The 24,970-nt window shown below is 42.2% G+C and overlaps 9 protein-coding genes across 9 annotated transcripts; 5 read left to right on the forward strand and 4 right to left on the reverse strand.

Annotated features, from left to right (window-relative positions):
- Positions 1–44: 44 nt before the first annotated feature.
- Positions 45–768, reverse strand: Bfra_005826 (uncharacterized protein; the record flags this gene model as incomplete). Its single annotated transcript, XM_037336202.1, has 2 exons — positions 45–582; positions 677–768. The coding sequence occupies 2 exons, from the start codon at positions 766–768 to the stop codon at positions 45–47; spliced, it is 630 nt and encodes a 209-aa protein (XP_037191412.1).
- An 867-nt stretch (positions 769–1,635) lies between these two features.
- Positions 1,636–2,373, reverse strand: Bfra_005827 (putative ppe family protein; the record flags this gene model as incomplete). The annotated part of the gene is made up of 2 exons (XM_037336203.1): positions 1,636–1,741; positions 1,796–2,373. 2 exons carry the CDS (start codon positions 2,371–2,373, stop codon positions 1,636–1,638), a joined length of 684 nt encoding a protein of 227 aa, XP_037191413.1.
- Positions 2,374–4,566: 2,193 nt separating this feature from the next.
- Bfra_005828 (putative siroheme synthase protein) lies at positions 4,567–5,589 on the forward strand (the record flags this gene model as incomplete). The annotated part of the gene is made up of 1 exon (XM_037336204.1): positions 4,567–5,589. One exon carries the CDS (start codon positions 4,567–4,569, stop codon positions 5,587–5,589), a length of 1,023 nt encoding a protein of 340 aa, XP_037191414.1.
- Positions 5,590–7,464: 1,875 nt separating this feature from the next.
- On the forward strand, positions 7,465–8,989 carry Bfra_005829 (uncharacterized protein; the record flags this gene model as incomplete). Its single annotated transcript, XM_037336205.1, has 2 exons — positions 7,465–7,971; positions 8,021–8,989. 2 exons carry the CDS (start codon positions 7,465–7,467, stop codon positions 8,987–8,989), a joined length of 1,476 nt encoding a protein of 491 aa, XP_037191415.1.
- Positions 8,990–10,275: 1,286 nt separating this feature from the next.
- On the reverse strand, positions 10,276–11,771 carry Bfra_005830 (uncharacterized protein; the record flags this gene model as incomplete). The annotated part of the gene is made up of 4 exons (XM_037336206.1): positions 10,276–11,028; positions 11,110–11,208; positions 11,400–11,621; positions 11,706–11,771. The coding sequence occupies 4 exons, from the start codon at positions 11,769–11,771 to the stop codon at positions 10,276–10,278; spliced, it is 1,140 nt and encodes a 379-aa protein (XP_037191416.1).
- Positions 11,772–12,538: 767 nt separating this feature from the next.
- Bfra_005831 (uncharacterized protein) lies at positions 12,539–13,745 on the forward strand (the record flags this gene model as incomplete). Its single annotated transcript, XM_037336207.1, has 3 exons — positions 12,539–12,833; positions 12,885–13,654; positions 13,719–13,745. 3 exons carry the CDS (start codon positions 12,539–12,541, stop codon positions 13,743–13,745), a joined length of 1,092 nt encoding a protein of 363 aa, XP_037191417.1.
- A 2,500-nt stretch (positions 13,746–16,245) lies between these two features.
- Bfra_005832 (uncharacterized protein) lies at positions 16,246–16,716 on the forward strand (the record flags this gene model as incomplete). Its single annotated transcript, XM_037336208.1, is given in 2 exon segments — positions 16,246–16,599; positions 16,618–16,716. 2 exon segments carry the CDS (start codon positions 16,246–16,248, stop codon positions 16,714–16,716), a joined length of 453 nt encoding a protein of 150 aa, XP_037191418.1.
- Positions 16,717–17,981: 1,265 nt separating this feature from the next.
- Positions 17,982–19,012, forward strand: Bfra_005833 (putative histidinol-phosphatase protein; the record flags this gene model as incomplete). The annotated part of the gene is made up of 3 exons (XM_037336209.1): positions 17,982–18,143; positions 18,195–18,731; positions 18,785–19,012. The coding sequence occupies 3 exons, from the start codon at positions 17,982–17,984 to the stop codon at positions 19,010–19,012; spliced, it is 927 nt and encodes a 308-aa protein (XP_037191419.1).
- A 3,129-nt stretch (positions 19,013–22,141) lies between these two features.
- Bfra_005834 (putative mate efflux family protein) lies at positions 22,142–24,308 on the reverse strand (the record flags this gene model as incomplete). Its single annotated transcript, XM_037336210.1, has 4 exons — positions 22,142–22,171; positions 22,245–22,631; positions 22,714–22,958; positions 23,006–24,308. 4 exons carry the CDS (start codon positions 24,306–24,308, stop codon positions 22,142–22,144), a joined length of 1,965 nt encoding a protein of 654 aa, XP_037191420.1.
- Between the last annotated feature and the right edge of the window lie 662 nt (positions 24,309–24,970).

Consider the following 24,970-nt stretch of genomic DNA (forward strand, 5'->3'; position numbering starts at 1 on the left):
GCCAGAGAGTGTTGAGTTCCCTATCAGTGCTCCCACGTCTTCCATTATTCTTCTCGAGCTCCCTCCATTCTCTTCGTCACAAATGCCATAATATCTTTTCCCAAGGCAGCCATATTTGAAGCCTCATCTTCATCCTCAACTTCCTCCTCTTCATCTCCCCCAACACCAAACCATTTAATCTCACAACAAATCTCCACCCATCCATCAAAATCCGCATGATAATACAACCCAAAATTCCCAATCTCTAGTCCATCTAGGTAATCCGGGAACTTGGTCCGAAATTTCGAGGACCTACGAGTAGAGTTTAAAGATTTGACGATCTCTTCAAAATTCCCACTTGCAATTTCTCTTTTTGAATATAGAAATGGCATCAACAGCTCACAAATAGTTGACTCTGCTATTTTTCTTGCGCATTCGTTTGTCAGACATGCGAAATGTTCCTCGGCGTTTTGATGCTCGATGTTGATATCAAAGGGGCCAGTCTGCCAGGTGAGTTTGGTGTCTACTGTCCATATCTCATTACCTACTGCGGGAATTGATTTCGGCATTTTGCATCCGGGTGTACAAGATATGTGGAGGTTACTTTTTGACTATTACTTGTTACTCTGAGACGGTTTGATGTTGAAAATCCCCTCCCTAGCTTTCTACGCGATGTTTTCTTGCAGATACTCCTTACATTACGAGGGCTTCCAGTTTGGTCTTGGACTTACGAAGGACTGCTTTTGAGTTCCTTCGATTTGTGAACCTGTTCGAATCCATCATTCTCATCATCAATTCTCACATCTTCTACTCATAACGCCTTCATTTACTTAATTCCCGCTCATTGAGCTGCCTGCTTAATACTTATGCCTCAATTTATTTTTTCACTCCCCTCTTCACCTCGAAACCTTTCTCGCTTCGAATTCACTCCGACTCTACTGTTACTATTGTCATGCAGTAATTTACCTCATTGACCACAATTTCTTATGATTGTGCTTGTGAAATCTTGGGACTGAACTCTAATTCGAAGATTTATCATCCAGTCTATCAGTAGTTGCTTTGATGCCAAAATATCATTGGCTCTGCTGCCTTCATTCGAGAGTAATCTGTTAGAGATAATTCTCAAAGGGAGTATAAATATGGGATTCTAAATGATGTGCAGACTCAAAGTGGGCTGCAGTTGAGATTTCACTTCAGACGCGTTCTAATGAAACTGATCATTGCGAGCTGTGTATGGGATAGCAATCAGCATGTGCAATGAACTATTCAGCAAAACTTGATTTGAGAAAATGCTATATTGCCTCAGTATATATCTACATATATCGAAGTTACAATCCTACAATACAGAATCCACTCCTCCTCTGCTACACACAAACACTTTTTCATCCCCTCTTTTCAAACCCAAAACTCCCACTCCCATGGTATCCCGCTATCCGTCTTCAAAAACAAACGCCGCTACCCTATGTATCTTCACACTTAAACGAACCCGAGGATATATATGCACACAAGAAACGAAACCAAACACAGGACAAGATAAATGCTTAAATTATCCTATAAGAGCACCTCCCTATACTAACAAGAGAAGCGAATTAAACTTTAAACAATTCGATACCTGCTCGATAGATAGATATATACGGAAAGCTACCTAGGACCAGCCTAATTACTTCCGGTAGCAGGGAACTTTTGCGCCGTCTGAGAGAGACTCATTGCGCCTAGTGCTGCGTTTGAGAGTTGTGTGATGCTCGGGAGAATATTTGGGTTTCTATTGGTTGTTAGTTTGTACTTCAAGCTGTGGATGCAAGTGGATGGTGCTTACCGAGCATTTTCAATGGTAGCCACGTTAGATTTAACAGAAGCAGTTGAGGGGTTTGTCATCATAGCTTTCAAGCCTTTCAGAACCGCAGGGGTATTCTTGACAATTTTGCTGTTTGCTGAAGAACCTGCACTACCTGCCGCGGCAAAGAGGACTGATCTTTGAGAGTCCTCATCTGATTCGGCAGCGAATGCTTTTCCGGCTAGCGCTGAGATATCCGATTTATCCGTCATACTGGGAAGTTTATTCAAGGCTGCTGATACAGTATTGGCATCGCTGGCGAATCCGGAGACAGCTGACTTGACTTGTGCTGCTGTGACTTTTTTGCTGCCGGATGTTGCTTTCGATGAGGCCACATTCTCGTTTATATCTTCCAAGTTGATTGCTGTGGTTGGCTTTGCGCTACCGGAAGATGTTGATGATGCCGTGGAGGCTGTGGAGGCTGTGGAATTACCGGATAATGACGAAGTAGAGTTTCCCCCTCGAGCGACCAAGCCATTGATGGAGCCAGGTCGGATAACGGGTAAAGCAGTAGAGAATGTGAGGGCTGAAAGTGCGACAAGGACATAGGAGAACTTCATTGTGAATGTGGATTAAAGAATGAAAACAATTAGAACTTTAACAAATTGAAAACTAAACAACTGCCCTGTTGTGAATGATCATCGACGTTGTATATACAGGTAGCCAAGAACTTCCAAGAAAACTTCAGATGCGTCTGAAATCAATCAGCTGGAAATTATACTGAATGAAATTTCCAAAACAACTATGGGACGTCAAAAAAACTATGCTCAGACAAATTTGCCGTTGGAGATGTCCATTTTGGGCACAGTCTGCGAGTCGTTTCAATTTTCCACTACCATCTAGCTTTTTCATGGGCAATGGTCAGGATCTGAAACAGTACTAAAGTGAATTCGTCCAATCAAAATTCGCATTGAATCTGTGACATAAGATGACTGGGGAATTGTGATCTTTTTTACATGACGATAATGATCCAAATATTCCATATCTCAATTTTGAATCATCGAAACCTTTCGATTGTACCCACAAACTACTATCAGGTACCACGAACCGAATATGGTTTTAGGTCCCATTTTTAAGTGTATTGCATGGAAAGCTTGTAATCACAGAATCATGAAATTGATGTACAGTATTATCCCAGGAAGATCTCTACGGTTGTTTCACATCTATCCAGCCTTGTACAAATGGAACTTTTTACCGATCTCGTCTGAAGATGTTGTGCATACTGGAGGCTTGTTTAAAGTTGCCAACGTACGTGCAACATACGCTCAGACTCAAGATTTGTTGCGTAGCTCGATAATCATCCCACGATAATAGGCTGACGGAGAATTCTCCAACAGTCGAAGCTAGCATTACAGAAGCATTAAAACTTGACGGGACAGCCCTGACTATGAATAGAACGCCTACTTTCGAAAGAAAAGGGCTGAAGATCTGTGCGAGTGGGGAAGTGACTTTGAAAGCATGAATGGATCAAACCACCCAAGAAATCCAATGCTTCAAAAGATGCCAAGTTACCACTTGATCAGGATTTTATATCAAGATTTGCGGTGTGAAAAACGACTTGAGATCTTGGCATCAATTTCTGTTTTGCAGTCATAATCATGTGGACTGAGCTTGTAGAGCCATGATTGGAGTTGATGATGCTCGAGATAGGAGTTCGCACATGTTGCTTGTTCTTATTCTGACTCTTGAACCATGTTTATCCGTGATCAACATTCTCTGGGGATTATCTCCACTAAGTGGAATCATAATTTACCAGTACCAGATGGAAAGAACCCAACACTGCTCAGAGCAAACTTGGCTTGACATTGACCAGTTCTAGCTATCATTCTCTGGAATCCTACGATTTATCACTGAGATGCGGTACTTAGATCATAATCATTTAGACGTGATAAAGAAGATATCGGTACATTGATAGCAATCTTTGCAGGAACAGCATGCAACATAGTCTTATCAATCTCGAAGTTTGGAGAGCTGTGTATCTTGAACAAGTTTAGCAAAATCACTAAGGTATGGGGAACGTGATGTCTCCATAGTAATTTCTTCCTTGACGGTTTACGTCCGAAACTTCTCTCTGGAGCGCATATATAAATATGATGCCGCTCGTACTGCCAAGGTTGCTCGGACGGATTTCAGGATCCAAATATAGTGCAGGAACTTCTCTGTACACTTCCAAAAAGAATTAAGCCCAGGGTACTGCACAAAGCTTTGCAAGGTGTTTGAGATAGAACAGTGATTGGATATGGTATGAGGTAGGAAAATCGTATTGAAATCGGGCGATAACAGGTGACCGTCGACTATCACTTGGGCGTGTAGATTTCTTATAACCTAATGCATAATTCGCTGCCGATGTTTACCAGCAAATGGAATTGAAGTCGAAACATCTACAAATTGAGTAACAATGAAGTTCAAAACTTCCAGCCACTGAGGTTTGGATATTCAAATCGAATGATGTTGTCCATAGACTCTTTCACGTGCAGAAGATTCATGATTCTGAAGGAGTCGCGCTAACGATACTGTTACGCAATACCCCTGTCGGCAATTACTCCGCGTCGCGTTTCCGGGTCAGTAGAACATTGGAATCAAGCCCAAGTAAACAATTCTAATCCCTTTCGCTGAACAATATTAATCGGAGATATTATCGTCAATCGAGTTACTGCGGGTTTGTTTTAAGCACTCATACTTTTGAAGACATTGGGGCCACTCAAACAATTCCACAACGCGCCGCAATATTGCGGGGTCTTGAATTCAATCCAATGGCTCCCGAACCTGGCTCTCAGTATCCCCTCTACAACACCACATTCACCTTACATCGTGCTTCTCCACTCTACATTGGCGACCAACCTCTTCATAATTCGACCTTACAAGTACATGCGCGCCGATTTCGAGATATACTAGCAGGCGATGTTTTACGAGGAGTTCGGGTTGGATTAGGATCTGAAGATGATATACTGGCTCGTGTAGGAGCTCTGCAAACGGTGGTATGGAGGGTTTTCAAGGTAGAATCGGAATGGAGTGTTGGAGATACCACAGGAGAAGCTCTTGATGAGTCTGTGTCTGAATCTATGAATGATCGCGGAATATTGGTTGAAGTTAATTATGAGAAAGCGAAATACACTGCAATTTTATTACGCACCACTTCCGAAGACGACATAGACGACGCGATCATGGATAATTCTCGCGATCAAGCTGGATTCCTACGCTTGCCACTAATCTTGACACGAATGCCATTGTCGTTAAGAGAAACATTCATCCAATACATCTGCAGGATATTCGATACAAGGGTGTCCGCCCTGAAGTTGGAAGGAAAACATTTGATGGAATCATTCGAACAATTTACATCCAACTCGATCCGCTCAGATGCAACAACCGAAGAGCGCCAAGTTAGTGTACAAAAGATTATTAAAGAAGTACAAATCTCTGTTGGCTTCGATATACCTGGTGGATCGGCTGCTCTCAAAACTATTGGAATACATATTGCCAGGGAGGATTTACCTCGTATGCTTGCACGAGGAAACAAAATCGCAAAAGACGGATCTCCCTTTATGGCTGCATTGAAAACTTATGTCAAGGCTCATCTGGCACTGGATTTAGGGCATGAGAAGGTGAAGATTGTTAAGATTGCATGTGGCTCATTTGTACTTGGCGAAGGGAGGTTGAAATTGACGCAGCCATCGAGTGGCGAGCATGAAGATGACGGACTGTATCGAGCGACGAGACAGCTTCTTAATAGTCTTGTAAATATTGCGTCCAGACGAGGAATTTTGGGAGAGAAGTGAAAGCCGACATATTGTCTCATGTCGAGGGCTCTTCAGCCTGACTAAATTCATTCGACGGTCACTCTCCGCAATGAGCTCCCGTTATCAGGGGCTTATCGAGAAGGCAATCAAGCTTCACATGCTAATGTCAAAGAATACATCCAAAGCTTGTGATCAGGCTTGGCTACACCCAGGGGATTATGTACCGGAAGATGCGGCTTGTCATCTTACACACTCGAGCCATGACAAGACGAACTGTATGCAAGTTAAGTACATTGATAGAGCTCAAGACCAGCGACATGTTTATTTGATGCAAGAATGTCACTTGAGATATGTTACTGTAAGCAATTTGGCTGTGGTCAAGAACTCTAAGCCTTCAGGCCTCATCTCTCTCGGTTTCAATACTGGAGATCAATCTCGTCTGGTCATCCATGGTGGTCTAAGAGTATAACATATCAATAATGTTGCGGGTGGTCATCATAGGCTGAGATCGTCGCATTGGTATCAGGTCGATTTCTACGAACCGAGATTAATGGTTTATGGAATCCAATTTTACATAGGAGATTTAATGGGCTTGTTACATGATTAGCGAATTGAGCCCCTATTCAATAATGACAGATACAATAACATACGTGTGAATCGTATGCAACCCGTGCACATGCTTTACCCGTTCGTACTCAAGTCCTTGCCCAAGCCCAAGATGTGCTTGAACAGAACTTTATTAGTAGCACTTCAGCTAGTACTTCGAATATCTACTACTAGTAAACCAGTTTGCACGCACGAAGCGAATTATTATTATTCACACAACAGCAAAATATGATTCACATACAATAGATAGTACGAACAACTTCCCTCCCTCCTCCCCCACCATATATATTGCTTTCCACATCCCCCACTTCTATATGCAATAGTGGGGTTGAGGCTTATTTTCTTTTTCTTTTTTTGCTTTTCTCGAGCCGTTTCTTCAACCGGCGCATGTGGCGTGTTATAGTAGCCCAGTCTTAGCCAGTCAATCAAACCCTCTCAAGAACCCGTGACTACGCGAATTTCTGATGGAGGTGGGGTTGACTCACGTCTCCAAGCAACTAACCACCTACCTAGGTAGTACTCTTCCTTATTACTCCGTGGATTGGGTGCCACTCCTTTCTCATGATTCGATTCCATTTGATCACCTTTCTTACAATATCCATATCCATACGAGGAGGACACTTTGAAAAGTTCCATACTTCCATACTTGCATCCACTCCCACACTCCCGACCTTCTACTTCCACTGCGAAAAGGCAATAGCAATTGATACATGTTAAAAACGAGTCCAATTGTTTCGTCAATCCCACTGTTAACCAAATCATTATATCGTATATATGTATGAGATCAAAGTTTAGCTACCTACTGGATAAGATAATTGATCAAATCAAATCAAGTCAAGTCACATTTGCATCTGCCATTCAAAGGAAAAGAGATCTCGACAAAAAGCCGAAACCGAAGAGACGAGACACACGCGGACAATTGAGGCGTCTGTCTATCTTTTTTCGCGATTGCGCGCCGCAACCCTCATTTCTCTCCACACACCCACAACCAGAATCCACACACAGACCGAACCAGCATTCGATATCACCCGCCACAATCATTATCAACCCTCGAACCCTCCAACCTAATATTAAACATCAATAGTTATATCGATAATCAATTAATTGATCTCTCTCCTCTATTATATTCTTAACTTCGACAATTATCACGACAATTATTGTTACTTTGTTGCTATCTTCCGCAGACCCCATAACCATTCAATCAACGAGTCATTGTCGCGACATTGCGATCCTACATCAGGGTAATTTAACAATATCGAGTCCCACTTGACGCGACGGAAACCCGCGTTTCATTACACCTCCCCTCTGATGGCAAACAACGACAGTAATGCCACCACTATCGGTGCGCATGAACCGGAATTAGTAGAAACCCTCCAGAATTTGATATCGCAAGGGGACAAAGGAGGATACCACGCTGGGAAGAGCGTCGCAACACAACCCGCGATTGCCATCGCGCCCGTATCCGACAATTCTCAATCGACAGTAGACGGTCAGGACGCTGTTTTTACACCACCAGCTTCTGATGAATTCTCATCGCAAAGTACCAATCAAGATGGAGGACCTTTATCGCAACTCTCACAACTCTCACAATTAGCTGCCGCCCAACTACCACTTGAAAGTAATACCAATACAACACCACCAAAAATCAACATCACTCTGAATGCGAGTCAGAAGAGAACCGCAGATGGTCATGTAAAATCAAAAGGGTCCAATTCAAATTCACCAAGTCCTAAAGGCCCATCATCTGTTCGAAGTCATACAAGAAATACAAGCACAGTCAGCAATGCATCTTCGGTCGCAACTAGATTTGGAGAGGTCAGTAGAGTTTCTATAGCAATAGGGTACTTGAACTAAATTTAGACAGCTATCCTCCGAATTAAGAACTCGCCTTTCTTATGCAATGGTAAAGGTTAACAATGGATGGGAATCGAAATCAATCAATGAAGTTGAAACTATTGCATCACAAGCTGGATCTCCAACATCTTCAACTTCAACCTTGAACAATCGCAGAAACCTTCACACTTCTCCTAGAACAGCTATAGCAAACATTCAGGGTCAGGGATCCAGAGATGTATTTGGACCACGACCTACAGCCGATTTCGACCTGTATACACGAACAGAACCATTATCTCGAACCTATGAATCATTCTGGCGTGATCATTCTACCGCCAACGGAGCCCAATCATATAGACACAACTTATATAACTCTTCGTCACCACAATCCAAGTCTCTCGCTCCTCCGGCTGATATACGACCAACACCTCCTTCTAGGAGATCAGACTCGAAATTCTCAAAACTTCCATCTATCCCACGCCACTCGAGCGCCAACTCGCATCATTCATTTAATAATTCTGCTCCTCAAACTCCCAGTGGGACTGCTCATCGTCGCTCTGGGCATACCATAACCTCTGGACACAGACCAACGAGAGAACAAGAGAAACGAGAGACGCTAGAACAAGATGCAATCGAAATGTTGTTATCCATGGGCTCGCCTGGGAATTCACAAACCATTGGACCTAATTTAACTCCTCCACAATTGACGAAGAAAAGCCCCAGGCAAAGCCCTCTTCGTACAGAATTCGGGCAGATGACTCAAAACGACAAGGTTAAAATGGGACCCCAGAACCAGCGCAGAGTGGAGTTTGCAGAAAGTGTTAGTAGTGGTGGAAGCGACAATGGATACCAAGCAGCAAGCCATAGTAAAACCACCATGAGAAATAATCTTCAAAGCAGACGAGTGACGGACAGGATGTTAGATGAAATGGATGAGAGTAGTGATGAAGAAGTCGAATTACCTTTACCACAGGGAAGACGTATACCAGGACGTGTCTAAAAGCATATTACGCAGGTCGATCGATTATCTTTACTTTTCGCATTGTATTGTTACACGGGGTCTCACTTAACTGATGAAGTACATACGAAGAGGTATCCTTCAAGGAGTAAATACTAGCATTGTTCGGAGTATTCGGCTTTCACATCATCATTCGGGCGTCGATACCCATCTATCATCACATTCGTCTTTTAGCACTTGAACTGCATTCTCGGATTATGGTCAGGGTTATGTGATAGGTCTATATTTGATCATACTGTTTCATTGGCTCGGTTATAAATCAGGAGATTCGGGGGGGGTATTACTGAAGGGTATTTTTCGGGTGATGGCGTCACGTGGGTTTTTGGGAAGTAATCATTTTTATCTTTATTCATTGTATATACATACATACATGTGTGTATACGCATCTGGGACTGGGCGGTAATCCGGTGCATAGACTAGCTTGGTAGCTACATATTGGAGTAATATATTTATTCACAACTTGGAGTGTTGGATGTGTAGGTGGATGTTTGTTTCTGATACTTGAGGGCTCGACTATATATACCTGCCTACCTAATCCACGATGATACCGTGTATAACATATGGTATGGAATCCATACTCATCCTTCTATTACACTGTGCTTCAATGATTCCCATCCATTCACGTATTGAAGAATCTTTACTCGGTGCATCGGAGAATCTGATGGGTTGGGAGAACAATCGGTATCTAGGTAGATTTAGTATGTAACAAAGAGTTGGTTTTGACGTAATGCCTCGTATGGTAGTGTGAGAGATAGGAGGGGAAGATAAATGGGGACGTGGCGTGAAATCGGGGGCTCTGGAAGGGGGTTGTGGTGGATTGATGGACGGGTATAGGAGGATTGTGTGTGATGCTTTTTAGCAGATGTCAATCTCTCCGAGCGCAAGGGAATCACAAGAGAGATGGTTCTCGTAGAGAGCTCCAAGAGAGTATCTCGGCTCACACAATCACACGAAAACGTGAGTGGTTTTCTTGAGGGTGGAACGGGCCGCAGAATATACACGGATGGACTTTCTCGCAGGTTTTGAAAGATTGGCAAGAATGTCAAAGTCGTGTTTGAGTATCATGTGAAAAATAATTTGTGGGTGTAGTGAGATGATTTAAACTGTGGATGTTAGTAATTGGGATGTCCTTTCTAATCAAGCGAGCATTATCCCTATGTCGCGCATAGTCTTTTCCAATTCATCTGTATTTCTCTCGGGTATAATCTTATGCAGATCTGCTCTTGGCCAACGATCAAAGGGTATAACTTCCCACTGAACGCTCCTCTCTACCAATCCATTCCCTCTAGATCCCAAGGTAACTCATCACCCTCCATTTCAGAACATAGAAACGTGTTTTCAAAGACATTCTCTCCCCCTGAATCCTTACCTGTGCAGTCTAATGCAAGATTATTCTTGAGTAGAGAAGATATAAGATCACTCAGCTCTTCTTTAGTCTCCTCGTCAGAAAAACTGCCGAAGACATGTTCGTTGTACAGAGCTCTGTACATGGAAATCCTTCTCCCAATCAATAGTGACGAGTAATTACATTCAAAAATCTTGTAAAGTTCGCCTTGTCCATCACAAAGAGCCATAAGTAGTGCACCTTGAGTCTTGGCAACAATCTTACACAAGAGAATAAGCTTGGTTTGCACCAGTTTATACAACTGTTGGTCATCTTTAACAACCTCCTTCTCAAGATCTGGGAGAGAATCCCACCTCCCAACTGTATGGATCAGAAACTCTTTAAATAGCACTCCGTGGCGAAGTTTGCGGGCCAACAAAAGCAAGGAGACACATTCATCATCATGTTCGCCGGTTAGGGCATTGTATGTTGCAAGTAAGCCTTTAAAGATTCTGCACTTGAACAAAGCCCCAGTCAAGGTTGCTGAAACTACCGGCAGGGCGCAATAGTAATCGGCCAGGCGTGTGAGTCTTTTGAGCTCATCTGCGGTCTCAATTCTGTAATTTTTTGAATGAATGGCACAAAGGAGCTTTCGAACGGCTTCGATTTCTTCCTCGAGTCCATCGACAAGAGTCATCTTTTGGTCTGTTATCTCTGGTCACTATAGTTCGAGAGTTAGCACTAGGTGTTTTTGAAAGGAAGTTGGCGGGAAACATACATCTGAAGCTGGCATCAAGGCCCAGCTTCCATCTTCGTCAATGACAGAGCGATAGTCATATTTGAATAGCGCATAAGCGGGTGCAGGTTTTTTGTCGGCCTAGAATGTGAGAGTCAGTGATTATCAATCAAGGAATATTTTGGTATGGTATGAACTTAGATTTATCGTCTGGCCACTGGGTTTGCCCGCAGTGCCTGGTTATGTTGGACATGAATTGTTTGGAATGAGTGACACAAGCACCCAGAACTAGATATTTGGAAGGACTTGTAAAAGAAATCTGTAAAGCTCACTGAATCAAGAACCTTGCGAAAATGATCAGAGTGATGTTTGAGACCGGAAGAATGCAAATGAAATTCTTGTTTGAACACCGTGAATCGTGTATCAGCCTTTACACTACGCGCAAGGAAAATGATAGGTGATGGAAGTTCTTGTTGCGCAGGTGTTGGATCCTCATTGTGCTTTCTTTTTTTTATTCCGTTGCGCCATTGTAATGAACGATTTTCAGTGTTGGTCTATTGTTAAAAGTGGGAGAACTGTAGGGTTTGATTATTTGGAAGAGGTTGACTCGGATTACAGTGCCAGCGAAATTATTATACCTCGATACCACGTGCTAGGAAACTTGGTAGGTAAAAGTAAATCCTTATATATGCGGTAAGCTTCATCTTTCGAGATTTCAAGGTGATGACATGGAAGCTGCTGGGGTAAGTTTATATTACAACAGATGAAGAACAAGAGGGCTTGAATATCCGTAGTCGAATAAGGTCAATGAATTTGGTCAATTTGACTCGACTGTGCTGCTCACAAACTATTGTACAACGAACCGATGGCTAGTATTTACCCGAATATTTTCATAAGTAGTTCGTCACGTGTATTTGGACTCCAAACCATACGCTCAATTTATTTTGCTTGGGACTGACAATTTGTAGTTCTCATACAAATGTCTACGTGTGTGTATACCTTTTTCATTCCATTCATGAGTAGTCTTTACTGATCAATTTTGAGTAATCTAGCTAGCTGCTCTCAATTCTCTGCACCTCTTAATATTCACATCGCTAGCTTGCGAGATTACTGTGTAATGAAACCTTCAGATAATGAATATTCACTAACAAAGTTTCCACGTCTTTACTATCAATGTCAGATACCAAGTGAATACTACGGCAGGTCATTGGCGTCAAATAAAAAAGTTCTAACATCTTAAATAGCCTTCATCTCGCCAGGAGTAAGAATCAAGTTTATCACTTCTTCAATTGAAGATTAACCATAGAGCTAGTTCTTCTCCAACAAATGCGAGAGTTTCTTCTACTTTACATTCTTGAGCGTCATGGAGACTATCCATACATCTCAACCACAATCACTCTTTTTCGCAGCCATATAATAATACATCTACCAGTGTTATTTAACATAACACACCACTCACCAGAAACTTACAATGTCTCTGACTCTTTTAAAGAAGAAACTTAGGGCATTTGAAGAAGCAGATTACGAAAATCCTATTATCTTCATATCTCCAGACCATAAACCTGATGTTCGTCTGATGGTTTTCAAACAAGAGTTTCATGTGCGCTCTCACATCTTGAAGAAAGGATCAAATTACTTCCGCAAATTTCTCGATTCGCCGGATAAGCAAAATAAACCCGCATCAGAATCGGATTTGTTCCGATACGATTACAGCACAGTTGTTGACGAGGATGGCACTTGGGGCTTGGTGACTGTTACCAAGACACGTGAAGTTTTTTGTTGACTTGGCGACAAGTCAGCTAATATACTGACATAAGCTCCGTTGTTAACTGAGGAAATGATATCCCGAACAAATGATATAAAAGGAGAAATTGAGGGTTTTCGACAACTCATTTGCGCCATGTATTCGAGTCCCTATACCATCAAGGATGTTGAAGAGCTATCAACACTTACTCGCATCGCAGATTTCTACTGCGCTCTTCCAATAGTTTCGGTGACTCTCCCCAGCGCGCTTCTTGACAGCCCTATATTTTCGAAACGAGAAGTTGAAGATATAACTGCCTGCACAAAAAATCAGCTAGCGGAGGATTGCAACTTTATGATATTCATCGCGCAGAAGCTTAGAAATTCAGTTCTATTCCGCGAGTGTCTGATTCACATTGCAGCCAATTGGAAGGATGCGGATAATTTCAAGTTTCATCGCGCTCGAAACGATGAAACTATCCGTTGTGTAATCAAATTAGAATTCTCTCAACTTGAAGAAATGATCATCAGGTTGAAACATGCACTCTGGGTCGCGGCCATAGTGACCAAACTTTTGCCGGGTGCACCTGAACTAACACGAGTACTGGCAGCCGCTGAGAAAGATTATATCTCTTTTGAACGTGAACCAAAAAAGGCAGTTACATTCTGGAAAAACTTGAGCGCAAAATTGGCTCACGTGGTCCGCGATGGAGATTTTCTTAAGTCTAAAGTAGGTTCGTTATTGGCCAACAATCTTGTATTGGATCGTACCAATGACGGACCTGGCGAAGGCTGTTATAAGCATTGTTTCCTCTGTACCGAGATCGCCGACAGTGAATTTCCTGTAAGTACATGCCTTTATTTTGCGTTGCCTGTACTTGAAAGAAACTAATATGATGTACTTACAGTGGGATACCACGGCTGTTGACTTGTAAATAATGGATATACAAGCCATGAGAAGAACGCGCAGGTAGAATGAATGTGGGAACTCTAAAAGCAAGCTGGGGGGAAAGTTTTGATCTGGGGATTTGTTTCAAACTGGAGTTTAGGTCATTTCATTGACAGAATTTTCTATCTTTCGTGAGGATGCAAGGTGTTGCAAGATGACCTCGAGTACAGGGGATTATTTTTGCAAACCACAGGATACTATTCCTTATGAAAGATTAATTACATTCACAGTCACCCGATTGCTCAATATCCCAGTCGAGACATCATGCAGAGTATTGTTATTCTCATGAGTGATGTGACTAGAAATGAATCGGCTAATTATGTTCCAATAATGTTGATCTTCAAATCCCAAAACGTTATCGAAAGCCTGTTAGTCGCAAGTGATGACCTAACACCTAAGAAATATTCCCCTAGTACCACCACATCCTGCAGCTCTCCATTATGAATCACCACTACTTGATGAGTACTCAGAGCGTGAAACTCGAGCTCAAAACAGAACATAGAATATAGAATATAGAGAACTGAACATGTGAATTTCACCACTAAAGTGACAAAGAGATTTTCGAAATGTCCGGAAGATCGTAGAGTACCCTTTGCAATATTGTAGTACGGTTCTTGGTGTACGAGAATCTATTTATATCCTTGTAGAGACATGCAACAAACCGAGGGCGATTTCCAATCAAAGTTATAAGCAACTGTGCGAACGAAGCATGTCTATCTATTAAGAGAATCGATAGCTTTCTGCTAGTTTCTCAAGATCCACACACCATACTTGATTAAAGCCCAGGAAACGCATTGTCCATCCAGATCCTTGTACAGATATGCAACAATCGAAATCAACTTTCAATTTACATTAAACCTTCCGAGGAGATCAAAGAGGGCTCTCTGACCAACACCCACTAGCGCCAACCTAATTTCTCATCGAAGTGCTAAACTTCATTTACAATACTTCACACGCGTATAGTGTCTCTCTCCCAAAAGCACCGACACAAATCCCTGTACAGATATGCAACAAAAGGGAACATCTGCATACTATTTTCCTCCCCATCCTGGACTGCATGCGGGGTCAACAGGGATGCAGACCATCGATGACTTAGGTGGTCGGTTACTAGTAACTAGCTTCTCTTAAGCTTTTGGTCAACGTACTAAGATCACCCGGACTGGCTGGGCATTTGACAACTAGTCTGTGATATCTTGTACCCCACCCTGGCGAGACATGCAACAAATGAACTGGATGACGAATAGGGAAGATGTTTGTGGTGAGGTGGAGTGATTCCCCGCATTTGTTGTTGAACTGACCTATGGATAGACGGTACTGGTTTGGGGGTTTGATACACTTGCATTTATCACCGGCGGAAACTTACCGTGTTGCGCTGGATTGGAATCCAGCCATCTTGATTTTGTCATTAGCGGAGTGTAGCGGGGGCTTCTGATAGAAATCCAAGTATAAATTGAGACTCTTGATTTTGCCGCAGAACATAAGTTTGGGGTGAGCTGTGGTGGATAGAAATGAACGTAAACTATCAGCCCTCATCGGTTAAAGGCTGTAAAAAAAAAGCTTGAGTTGTACACTCTGAAACCCTTAAATGAGCAATTGAGAACTGCAGACCGTTCTCCGTCCTCGTCATCATTATATATACTTTTTTTTTGTTTTTGCATACTTAGATGTCTGCATTGCTTTTTCCTGAATTATAATTGGACACTCTTAAGAATATAATTCCGGTACTCTTAATCCATCTATTGCATCCAGAGTGTCGATTAAGGTAGTCAGGCCTGTGATATTGGATTATGGTCTTGACTGATTGGGTGAATATAAAAAAACATCAGGCTGGAGCGTGTTGATTAGTGTGTTATCATCCCATCTGTACAATCTCATCTCGCTCACCTTCATCACCATGTCTTACCCCTCATTTCTCGCTAAATAGTTTTGCATGTTTGCCTCTGACAATTTCTCGAAAGCAATGAAGCAAAGAGTACTGATATACTTGAGTAAGATGAGTTTTTCGCGACACCGGAGTTCTTTTATTTGATACACAGCCATGTGTACGCAAAACAAAGATTGCTTTTATCATGATTACATGATGGGTTCGACACAACGTTCAGACCTGAAAATTTGAGTTTCACCAGATGGCAAGCCTCAATGCTGACTCCTGGGTAGATCTGTCCAATCAAATATCCAGAAATGATCGTAGCAGAACGCGATACTAGATTTTCCATTCCATTTGAGGTCCGCAACAATAGGAGCTACCAAGGCCCAAATATTATCTTCTGTAAGCGCTTGCCCCAGAGATTCATCCACGTCCAACTACATGTTCTCGGGTCCATTCGCTGGCTTCCCACTCACAGCCACAATACAACCTGTTGGAAGCAGAAGAAAACACTTTAAAAGGGTTACCTCAGTTTGCATTGGTCCCATTTAAAACCCTCCTCAACTCAAAATTAAGCATAAAATCTTCCCCATTTTTCAAATCTCCCATGTTTCTACTGATGCCTTCCCTTATATCGATTGCCGTACTCTTCGGTCTTTCGAATCTCGTTTTTTCCATTCCTACATGCGAAGATTGTGAGGAATGGACGACACGCTCTGATAGTACCCCAGTGTACCTCATTACTGATTTCAACATGGCATGTTCAGAAGGACTCTTTCTCGATTGCACTAGTGAAGCGCCATACTCTATGACAATAAATTACACACCTCCTGATGCCAGCAATGAAGAGCAAGGTCCAGCGGTATATGATGCGTCGTGCTCTGGATTGACTGGCCTTACGACGGATTACTTGGCATGCGATGCTCCATATAGCTGGGTGACAACTGCAGTTGGGGATGATGGAGATGTGAAGGTAAGGATGGAATTCAAGGCGAACGGACATAGTTGGGATGGGAAAGGATCGTATTCCATAGATGGAGTTGAAGATTCTTTTCTGATAATGCCGGATTTGTCGAGGGATTGGATTTAACTTTAGCGATGTATGTTGAAAAGACTTCTTCGGTGGTTGAGACAACCTTTGGAAGTGGAGGAATTTGGGGAACTATATGCTTCAGAAGAATCGGCTTCGGCGCACTTAGAATTGATATACTCAGGTTTCAACTAATATGTTCGAACTTTGTCCTCCGCAGGATGGGGCTTCTTCAAGAACATTTACAATCGTAAGTCCGTGAAAGGATAATTTGTACGTGAACCAAGCTTCTTTCTTCGCACTTCATTCGAGAAATACGAATCAGTCTAGATGACCAGTTCATCTCAACATGTGATCGATTATCTCGTTCTAGATAGGACCTCATTCTTTTCTGAATGATGATCATATTCGCTCTGCCAATTAATGTTATATGCGACACAAACTGAGGCGCCTGGCAGGGATGTGATTGATGACTTCCTAGAAAAGCAACCTATCTGGCCGAGGCGGATCGAAGCATCCAAAAGCTCTCACATCATGGAAAGACATTTGAGTGTTTATTTTAAATATGCGCCAAAAAGGCGGCTATTCCTGCAATGATTATCTGTAGATCTTGGGCGCCTAGGACGTTGTTAGCTTCCCCATCTAGCCCACAGCAGAAAAAATAGCAAATCTAAATAACTGTTGTCTTCAATTGACTTAACATTCGCACCGCGAGGAGATCTGTGAAACAGAAGTTTAAGGCAAGATACCTCAACCACGAGCGACAAGGGACTCGAACCCTCAACCTTAGACTGGAAAGCTTCCCACTGATAGGAGGTCCACACGCTACCATTGCACCAATCACCCAATATTGCTATGCAGAGCGATTTGAATTTCAATAAATGGATCCAAGAATTTGTAGAGTGACATGTTACATATCTCGACAAATCCCACAATCACGTGCAATAGCCCTGGCTTACCTACGATTTGGCGTGCCATGTGAAATGCAAATGATTGGTCGATCTATCACCCCACGTTGATAATCCAGATTATGGTATTGGGTTGGTATCTCTATCTTTCTTATCATTCGGGGTACAACATTTTCATAACCCTACGAGGTTACATTGGAGTTATATATTCAATTTATAGTTCATCTATACCTTCTCGTCACTCTTTCTCTGAGTTGTAACTGAAATCTGCTTCTATATATCATTTACAGACTGTCAGTCGGCATCTGGCAAACCTTTGCGTCACCATTTTCAAATTTGGGAATCAAAATACTATATATCAGCAAATTTATATCCTTTCCTTATTCAAAACCTACTCAAGCTACATACCTCTTCATCATGGCATTCTCAATGCATAGCCATTCTGGACAATTTTGTCCTGGCCACGCAAAGGATACACTAGAACAAGTGATTCAAACGGCCATTTCCCGGGGCATGCAAACCTTTGCATTAACAGAGCACATGCCCCGGAACTCAAATTCTGACTTGTATCCTGAAGAAGTAATTTTTCAAACTCCTTCCACTTCATCCGTAATAATCTAACAAATCTAGGTCGAAGCCGGTGATGATATATCTCTGCTCATACCCAGACACGAAGCCTATCTGGTTGAAGCAACTCGTCTTCGCGAAAAATATAAGAATGAACTCAATATTCTTATAGGCTTTGAAGGAGAATGGATTCGATCGGATTATGGACCTTTGATCAAAGATCTTGCTTCGAATCCTCTCATTGATTTCTTCATTGGTTCGATACATCACGTGAATCAAATTCCTATTGATTATGACGCTGCATTCTATGCAAAAGCGATTGAGAAGTCAGGGGGCTCGGAGGAGAAATTATATGAGGATTATTTTGAGCAGCAGTATGAAATGTTGCAGACCTTGAAGCCGAAGGTGGTGGGTCATTTCGATTTGATTCGGTTATTGAGTGAGAAGCCGGATAGAGACTTGACTGGGTGGAAAGGAGTTTGGGATATGGTCTTGAGAAATTTGTTGGAGGTGGTGAAGTATGGAGGGTTATTGGAAATTAATACTAGTGCGTTGAGAAAAGGATTGAAGGAGCCGTATCCGGGAAGACAGATCTGTGAGGTATGTACTACACGCGTGGTGATACAATAGAGGAGATTTTGACAAAATTTTAGGCATACATACGATTTGGTGGCAAGTTCACGATGTCTGATGACAGTCATGGTATCGGGCATGTAGGAACAAATTTTGTTAAAGCGATAGAGTATATAGAATCTCTCGAGGTTGAAGAGCTTTATACGTTCGAGCGAACTACTCTAGTTGGATCAAATGCGATCAACCAAACTTTGAGTTTGAAGAGTGTACCTTTATCAAGTGTGAAGGGAACGTTCATCTCGGGTTGATTCGTAGTTTTTAGCCATTTTACATCATTCAAACCACGTTAGTATGACTCGCATGTTCTCAAGCATAATGTTATTATGTGAACGCAATACCTAGGACTAGGACATGGAGGATCCATAACGGAGAAGGGTACCATGGCATGAGGGATGGCCAATGAGGTGGAAATTTAGATGATCGTCTCCTGAATCTAGACACGTTTTCAATACATCACAATGATATCAACGGTTGATTTTGCAGGTACGACATATATCTAGTTATAGGCTTCTCCAGGCTTAAAGCGCTGTAGCAGATATGCAACAAAAGAATTTCAAGAGGCGGGATAAGCTCAACTGATTGGCTGATTAATGAGGAATGAACGAATTGAAAGTGTATGCAAGGGAGAAACAAAGAGTTTTAGCTGATTCATCATTTTTACCGACCAAGCTTTATACCTGCGTATAATTCGATTCGTCTCATTTGCTTCGTATAAATATAGCTGCAGTTACCTTACTTTCTTTCCGTTCAGCTCAATGTTGCATTATCATCTCATTGCCAAGATCTTTTTGTTGTTGTCATCGGGATTAAGTGCCATCTAATAACTGTCTTCTTTTCATTCTCTCGTCGATAATTCTGATGCTGTCAGTCAGTTTGCACTTGTATGTAACGCACAAGTCGACTATCCAGCAATTCATCACCCTTCCGCCCTACATCCATGGTTTACTGAAATCGCATCTCTTCCTGCAGTATTCTCTCGCAAAGCAGTTGCGCTTCCAAGTTACTTGCGTCTACACAAGAGCTCTTCAATTCGCTAGAGTAGTCAGGCACCCTGACTTCATCTTTTGAATTGAGAACCTACATTATTTCCAGGTGATAAAACTGTATAAAATTAGTGAACTCCCCATGGAGCCTATCGTGGTATATATATAAATACATCTGCCCAAGCAACAGCACTCATTCATTCCTTAAGAAACATGTATCCTCTGAACTAAGAGTATCATGGGAATCTTCTCCCTGAGACGGACTTCGGGTGATTTGCAACTTCATTCAGACTGATAGTCTGCTGTTAAAACTTCAGCTTTTAACCAACTCTTGCCGTAGATACCTTTGTGATCATTTCTCAGTCTTTCACTGCGGGTATTGTAAATTTGGTTACGTTTTTTTCTCGTCACCGTTTCTTTTCACTCGCTGTCTATGATTGTGCGAGTCTAGGCCTACAATGTTACTGCCATCTCATTCCATGATCTCACCATGCATATATTGATCTTGACGATGAATCTACTCCCTTGAGACGAAGTTTTTTTTTTTTCAAAGTAAAATACTACTGAGGACTGCCTCTTGATTCTACACCCAAAGTCCCTGAGTTCACCTCACTTCTATCTGCGAAAGCAAGTTGCTGGCCATGTATGTAATCAATGGGTATTTTCTCAATCCTTAAATAATCATCCAACTCTATGTAGAATCTAGAGAAACAAGATTCACATTTATTGAAATTCATCTGATGATTCACAACTATTGCGTGTCCACTTCACCAGAATCTCTTTGGTGAAAGCTAATCAGACAGCAAATCCATGCTATTGATATCTTGACTGCTATATTGCAATTCTGTCAGCTAATTATCAAAATACACTTCTTCAAAATCTGTATCTTTTCCACATCATTCACTGTTTCCAATACCTGCTCTTTAGATGGATTCTCGTTTCCTAGATACAAAACTATGGAATAGTGCCCCTCGAAGACTTTATACTAGAATCCTCAAGCTCGAACGAAAACACCCAAATGTTTGTCTTCCACCATCTTGAGAAGCAGAATATATTGACACTTACAAGAAATGGTTCGCGCAATCGAAACTATCCCAGATTCCTTCTACTCTACGACTTCTCTATCAATGAATTTCCATTACCATCAATACTCAATCGAATCGAATGTCATCGTCATATGTCCCTTCTCACTATCAGTAATAGAGACTAACACTGCCGCTATCACCAAATCATCGCCATCCCGAATACCGACATGTTTAAGATTTTGTTCTGTCAATTCCATCCCATTTTCCCATACCAAAAACTCCATCTCATTAGCGACAAGGCGCTCTCCTACTCTCAGATCGCATGCCAGAGCTTCTGTTTTGCCATTCCATGCCCTTTGACTTTGATTACACATGAAGTTTTTATACCCAAGAAACCCTAACGCATTTTATTCATGGAAGAATTCACTGCTCAACAAGGGCAAGACTAACTTAACAGTACATATCTCTCAAGGACTTTCCCTCATCTAAGGATCTCAAATTCCTCACTCGACAAAATATACAAGAAAGCTCCAGCGAACAAACATCCCAGTGTCATAGTATCAATAAGACTTCGACGTCGATGGAAAAGGAGTAGCATCCTCAGGTTACGCAAGCAAAGGATAAGGTATCTTGAAATGACCTCGATGATATTTAAATTTTCGTCTCTATACCTCCTTGAATTCACATAGCTATCTATCCATTACTTAAAAGACGATATTCATATCGACAACGCTAACGACACGACTACAATCACAATGATAATAATAACAATATCAACAACGACAACAACAACAACAATCTCCACCCCCAGCTTTGAAACGAAATATCACCAAAAAACCTTGAATACTCCATAACCCACACGCAGGCAGAAAACTGTTCGCCCACAAAAACTACCAGTAATCCTGAAGATCCAAGTTCCTGTTAGCGATGCATTCCTCAAGCCAATAGTATAATTAATTATCACCATACCCACATACTCTTAAATGGCTAAAAGTTCCAAAAACAGCCAAACAGATTATTGGCCAACGAGACGCAAATGAAACATACACAGGTACATAACACACTAAACAAAACATCACACCCATTCGATCCCGAAGATCCAGAAGAAGAATTTCAGTATTCATCCAATCTATCATATATACATGTTCATGTACCGCAGACGGGATATATACAATTAGACGTCTCCGCTTATATGAACAAGAAGCCTGATCATAACATCATAATGCGTTGCCAGGACCAAAAGGAAAGAAAATAGAAATTAAATGCTCGCAAAGATGTCACAAAATAAATAAGAGCAACCACCCAGTTTTTCGTAATTTTTTTGCCCTCGCGCCGTGTCACCCTGTCCATTGAAATACAAATCATCAAATCATCCTGCTGCGTTTCGATCTTGTGCTGCCTATATAGTCATGCATTAGTAGTCTCTCCAAAAGGTAAAATAAGAATAAAACGTAAGAGGAAACAGAACATACCTCCACCGCACGCGCCCAGTCAGTCCTCAACAAAAACCAACCCTCAATTGCCGCTACCAATCCCAACGCCAACGCAACACCCAACCATAATCCCTCCAATTGCCATCCTAATCCGAACGCTGTTCCAAAACTGATTGGCATGGCTAATACGTAATAACAGAAAAGATTGACGTATCCGCCTATCTCTTGTCTTCCCAATCCTCTTAGTAATCCATTACAGTTTGCTGCTAGCGCATCGAAGAGTTGGAATGCTGCACAGAGAGGAAGAACGCTGGCGACAATGTTTATGACGTCGATGTCGTCAGTGAAGAGGCGTGGGACAATGTTGCGGAGAGAGGAGATGAGTGTGAAGTTGAATAATCCAACTATACAAGCACCATAGATAGCCTAGTAGCAAGTGAGCCTGTGTTAATAGAAGAGTGGTGGGACAGGGATGTGATAATCTGGGATTGGGAGGGTAGTTACACACCACTTTTGAGCTGGTCTTAGCCGCATCCGAAAGGGTGGCGCCAATAAGGTTGGCCACGCGAGTTGAAGCTGCAATCGAGATTGAGAATGGAATTTGGAAAGTCAAAGCGGTCATGGTAGTGAGAACACTTTGAGCTGCAAGGTGCGTTACGGAGAAGTAACTTGATGCTAAAGTTAGAACCTCAAATGCTAAGTACTCTGCTAATACCATTACGAGACCAGGGAGAGCGAGCTTGATCATTGGACCTGGTTTCTGTTAGAAAATGATGAGAATGACGCAATTCAGAACTAACCCCAGTTGTGGAATGCTCTCCATGTGAATCCATCCCAGCATTCTTTTCCGTCCACGAATCGAACGTAGAGAAATAGGAAAAGAGGTAAAAGATTATCTGTCACAGCAACGGCGATTGGAGCTCCAATAAATCCCCACTCAAATTGCCAAACAAATAGCCAATTCATGAAAGCATTGAGAGGTGCGCAAATAAGCAAAACATAGGTTGTGGCGGAAAACAATCCTTGCGCCTGTACAAATCGTTTTGCACCTTCGAAAAGTGCAAACCCAGGAGCTCCAAGCAGTAGAACTCGTAGATACAGTCCTGCCAGTTCTGCCGAACGTTTCTCGGGCACAATAGTTTCCAAGATCTTTTCAGCACTCAACCAGACTATTCCAATTGGTATGGTCAAGACCCAGAGAAACCATACCATTCTCTGCAACTGCAGCCCAACCAGACCCTTTCTACCAGATCCGTATGCTTGTGCACAAAGCGTATCCAAACTTGTAGCCAATCCTTGATAGATAGCGTACCCAGTAATGTTCGCAGTCATACTAGCTAAACTAACAGCGCCCAGTTCTACTTTACCAAGATGCCCTACTGTGAATATACTTGCAACAGTAAGGGAGTATTGGAGGACGAAAGTCACCACTAATGGACTCGAGTATCTTAATAATGTTTTCGCCTCTCTTTGCCATGTTGTTTTGATCTTTCCTGCGGCTACAGCTTCTTCCCACTGTCTATTTAATCTCTCGTGACGCGAACGCGCAGACTCATGCTGTCCGTTTGGCAGCAATGCTGACGTTTCCGAGGGCGCTCCAGCCTCTTCATCTCCCATTGGCTTTGGTATTTTTGTGCTAAACAGTTTCCTGTATAATCGGTTGAAAGCGCTTCGCTTCGCCGGCTCGGGATGCTTCGGCGGAGCTAGATGATTGTCTCTCAATAAACTCCTTTCCTCATTTCTTGTTTCGTGTCTTTCCTTCTTAGTCAACCATGCTGTTTCTTTGAATTGAGGGGTAACGGCAGGACGAGTGCCACCGAATGCCACAAAACTTGGCCGTCGATACGAATGCGTCATTGAATGTTGAGCCTCCGATTGTCGAATTGTAGAAGCCTCTGAAGACTCATCTCCAGAGCTGGTGCATTCAATGTGTTCTGGTGCTTCTACCTCATCTGCGGGGTATTCTGCTAAATCGCGCGCAAGAGATTCTTGAGCTATGGGCGAGCTAGATATGAATGAAGTGCTGAAAGGAGATCTAGAGATTGAATCTCGTAGATGCCCCTCATCACTAGATTTGATCGGTACTGGAAAAGAAGACGACATTGTTGCACAATGGTATATTCCTTATCAATGTCGAGTGTTCCAAGAGATTATTAATTATGTTTGATGAGAGCGAGCTGCAATTCTGACTCTTCCTTTCTCTCACTTCTCAATAAAAGGAGTCACACATTAATTGACGCAATGCATGCAATGACGGTCCTACCATGATCCTCGCTCAGGAACAACAAATGAATAAGGAAAAGAAAAGAAGAAAATCAAGCATATAAAAAAACCAAGCAGAGGTCAATTGCAAATCGAATGAGAGATCACTCACCGTCCATGCCAACCCAGTAAGATGCTAGGCCTTCTCGCTGTCTTTTCGTCTATACGGAGTAATAAAAGGACGCCATTGCCATTCCAAGCTCGTGGGTCCGTTTTGATCTTCCTGCTTACCGGTCCCTAGTATCTAGTATGCTGATAATGGTTGCGCGGGAACGGCTAGCACCCCCACCATAGGTAATGTTTTACACTCAGTCCACTATGCTTGTATGTATGTCCTCTACATGCAAAAGCGTTTTCTCATTCAATAGTTAGTTCCAATGGGAATGTCTGAAATGGCAGTGGAAAATCAGGACCCTTACCCAATCAAGGAACGTCCGATATTCCGATTTAAAGCCAAAATGGAAATTTGAAACTTTTTATTCTTTCTTATGCTATACGAGTAA

This window comes from Botrytis fragariae (genome assembly GCF_013461495.1).
Source record: "Botrytis fragariae strain BVB16 chromosome Unknown tig00000075, whole genome shotgun sequence".
Classification (NCBI taxonomy): Eukaryota; Fungi; Ascomycota; class Leotiomycetes; order Helotiales; family Sclerotiniaceae; genus Botrytis; species Botrytis fragariae.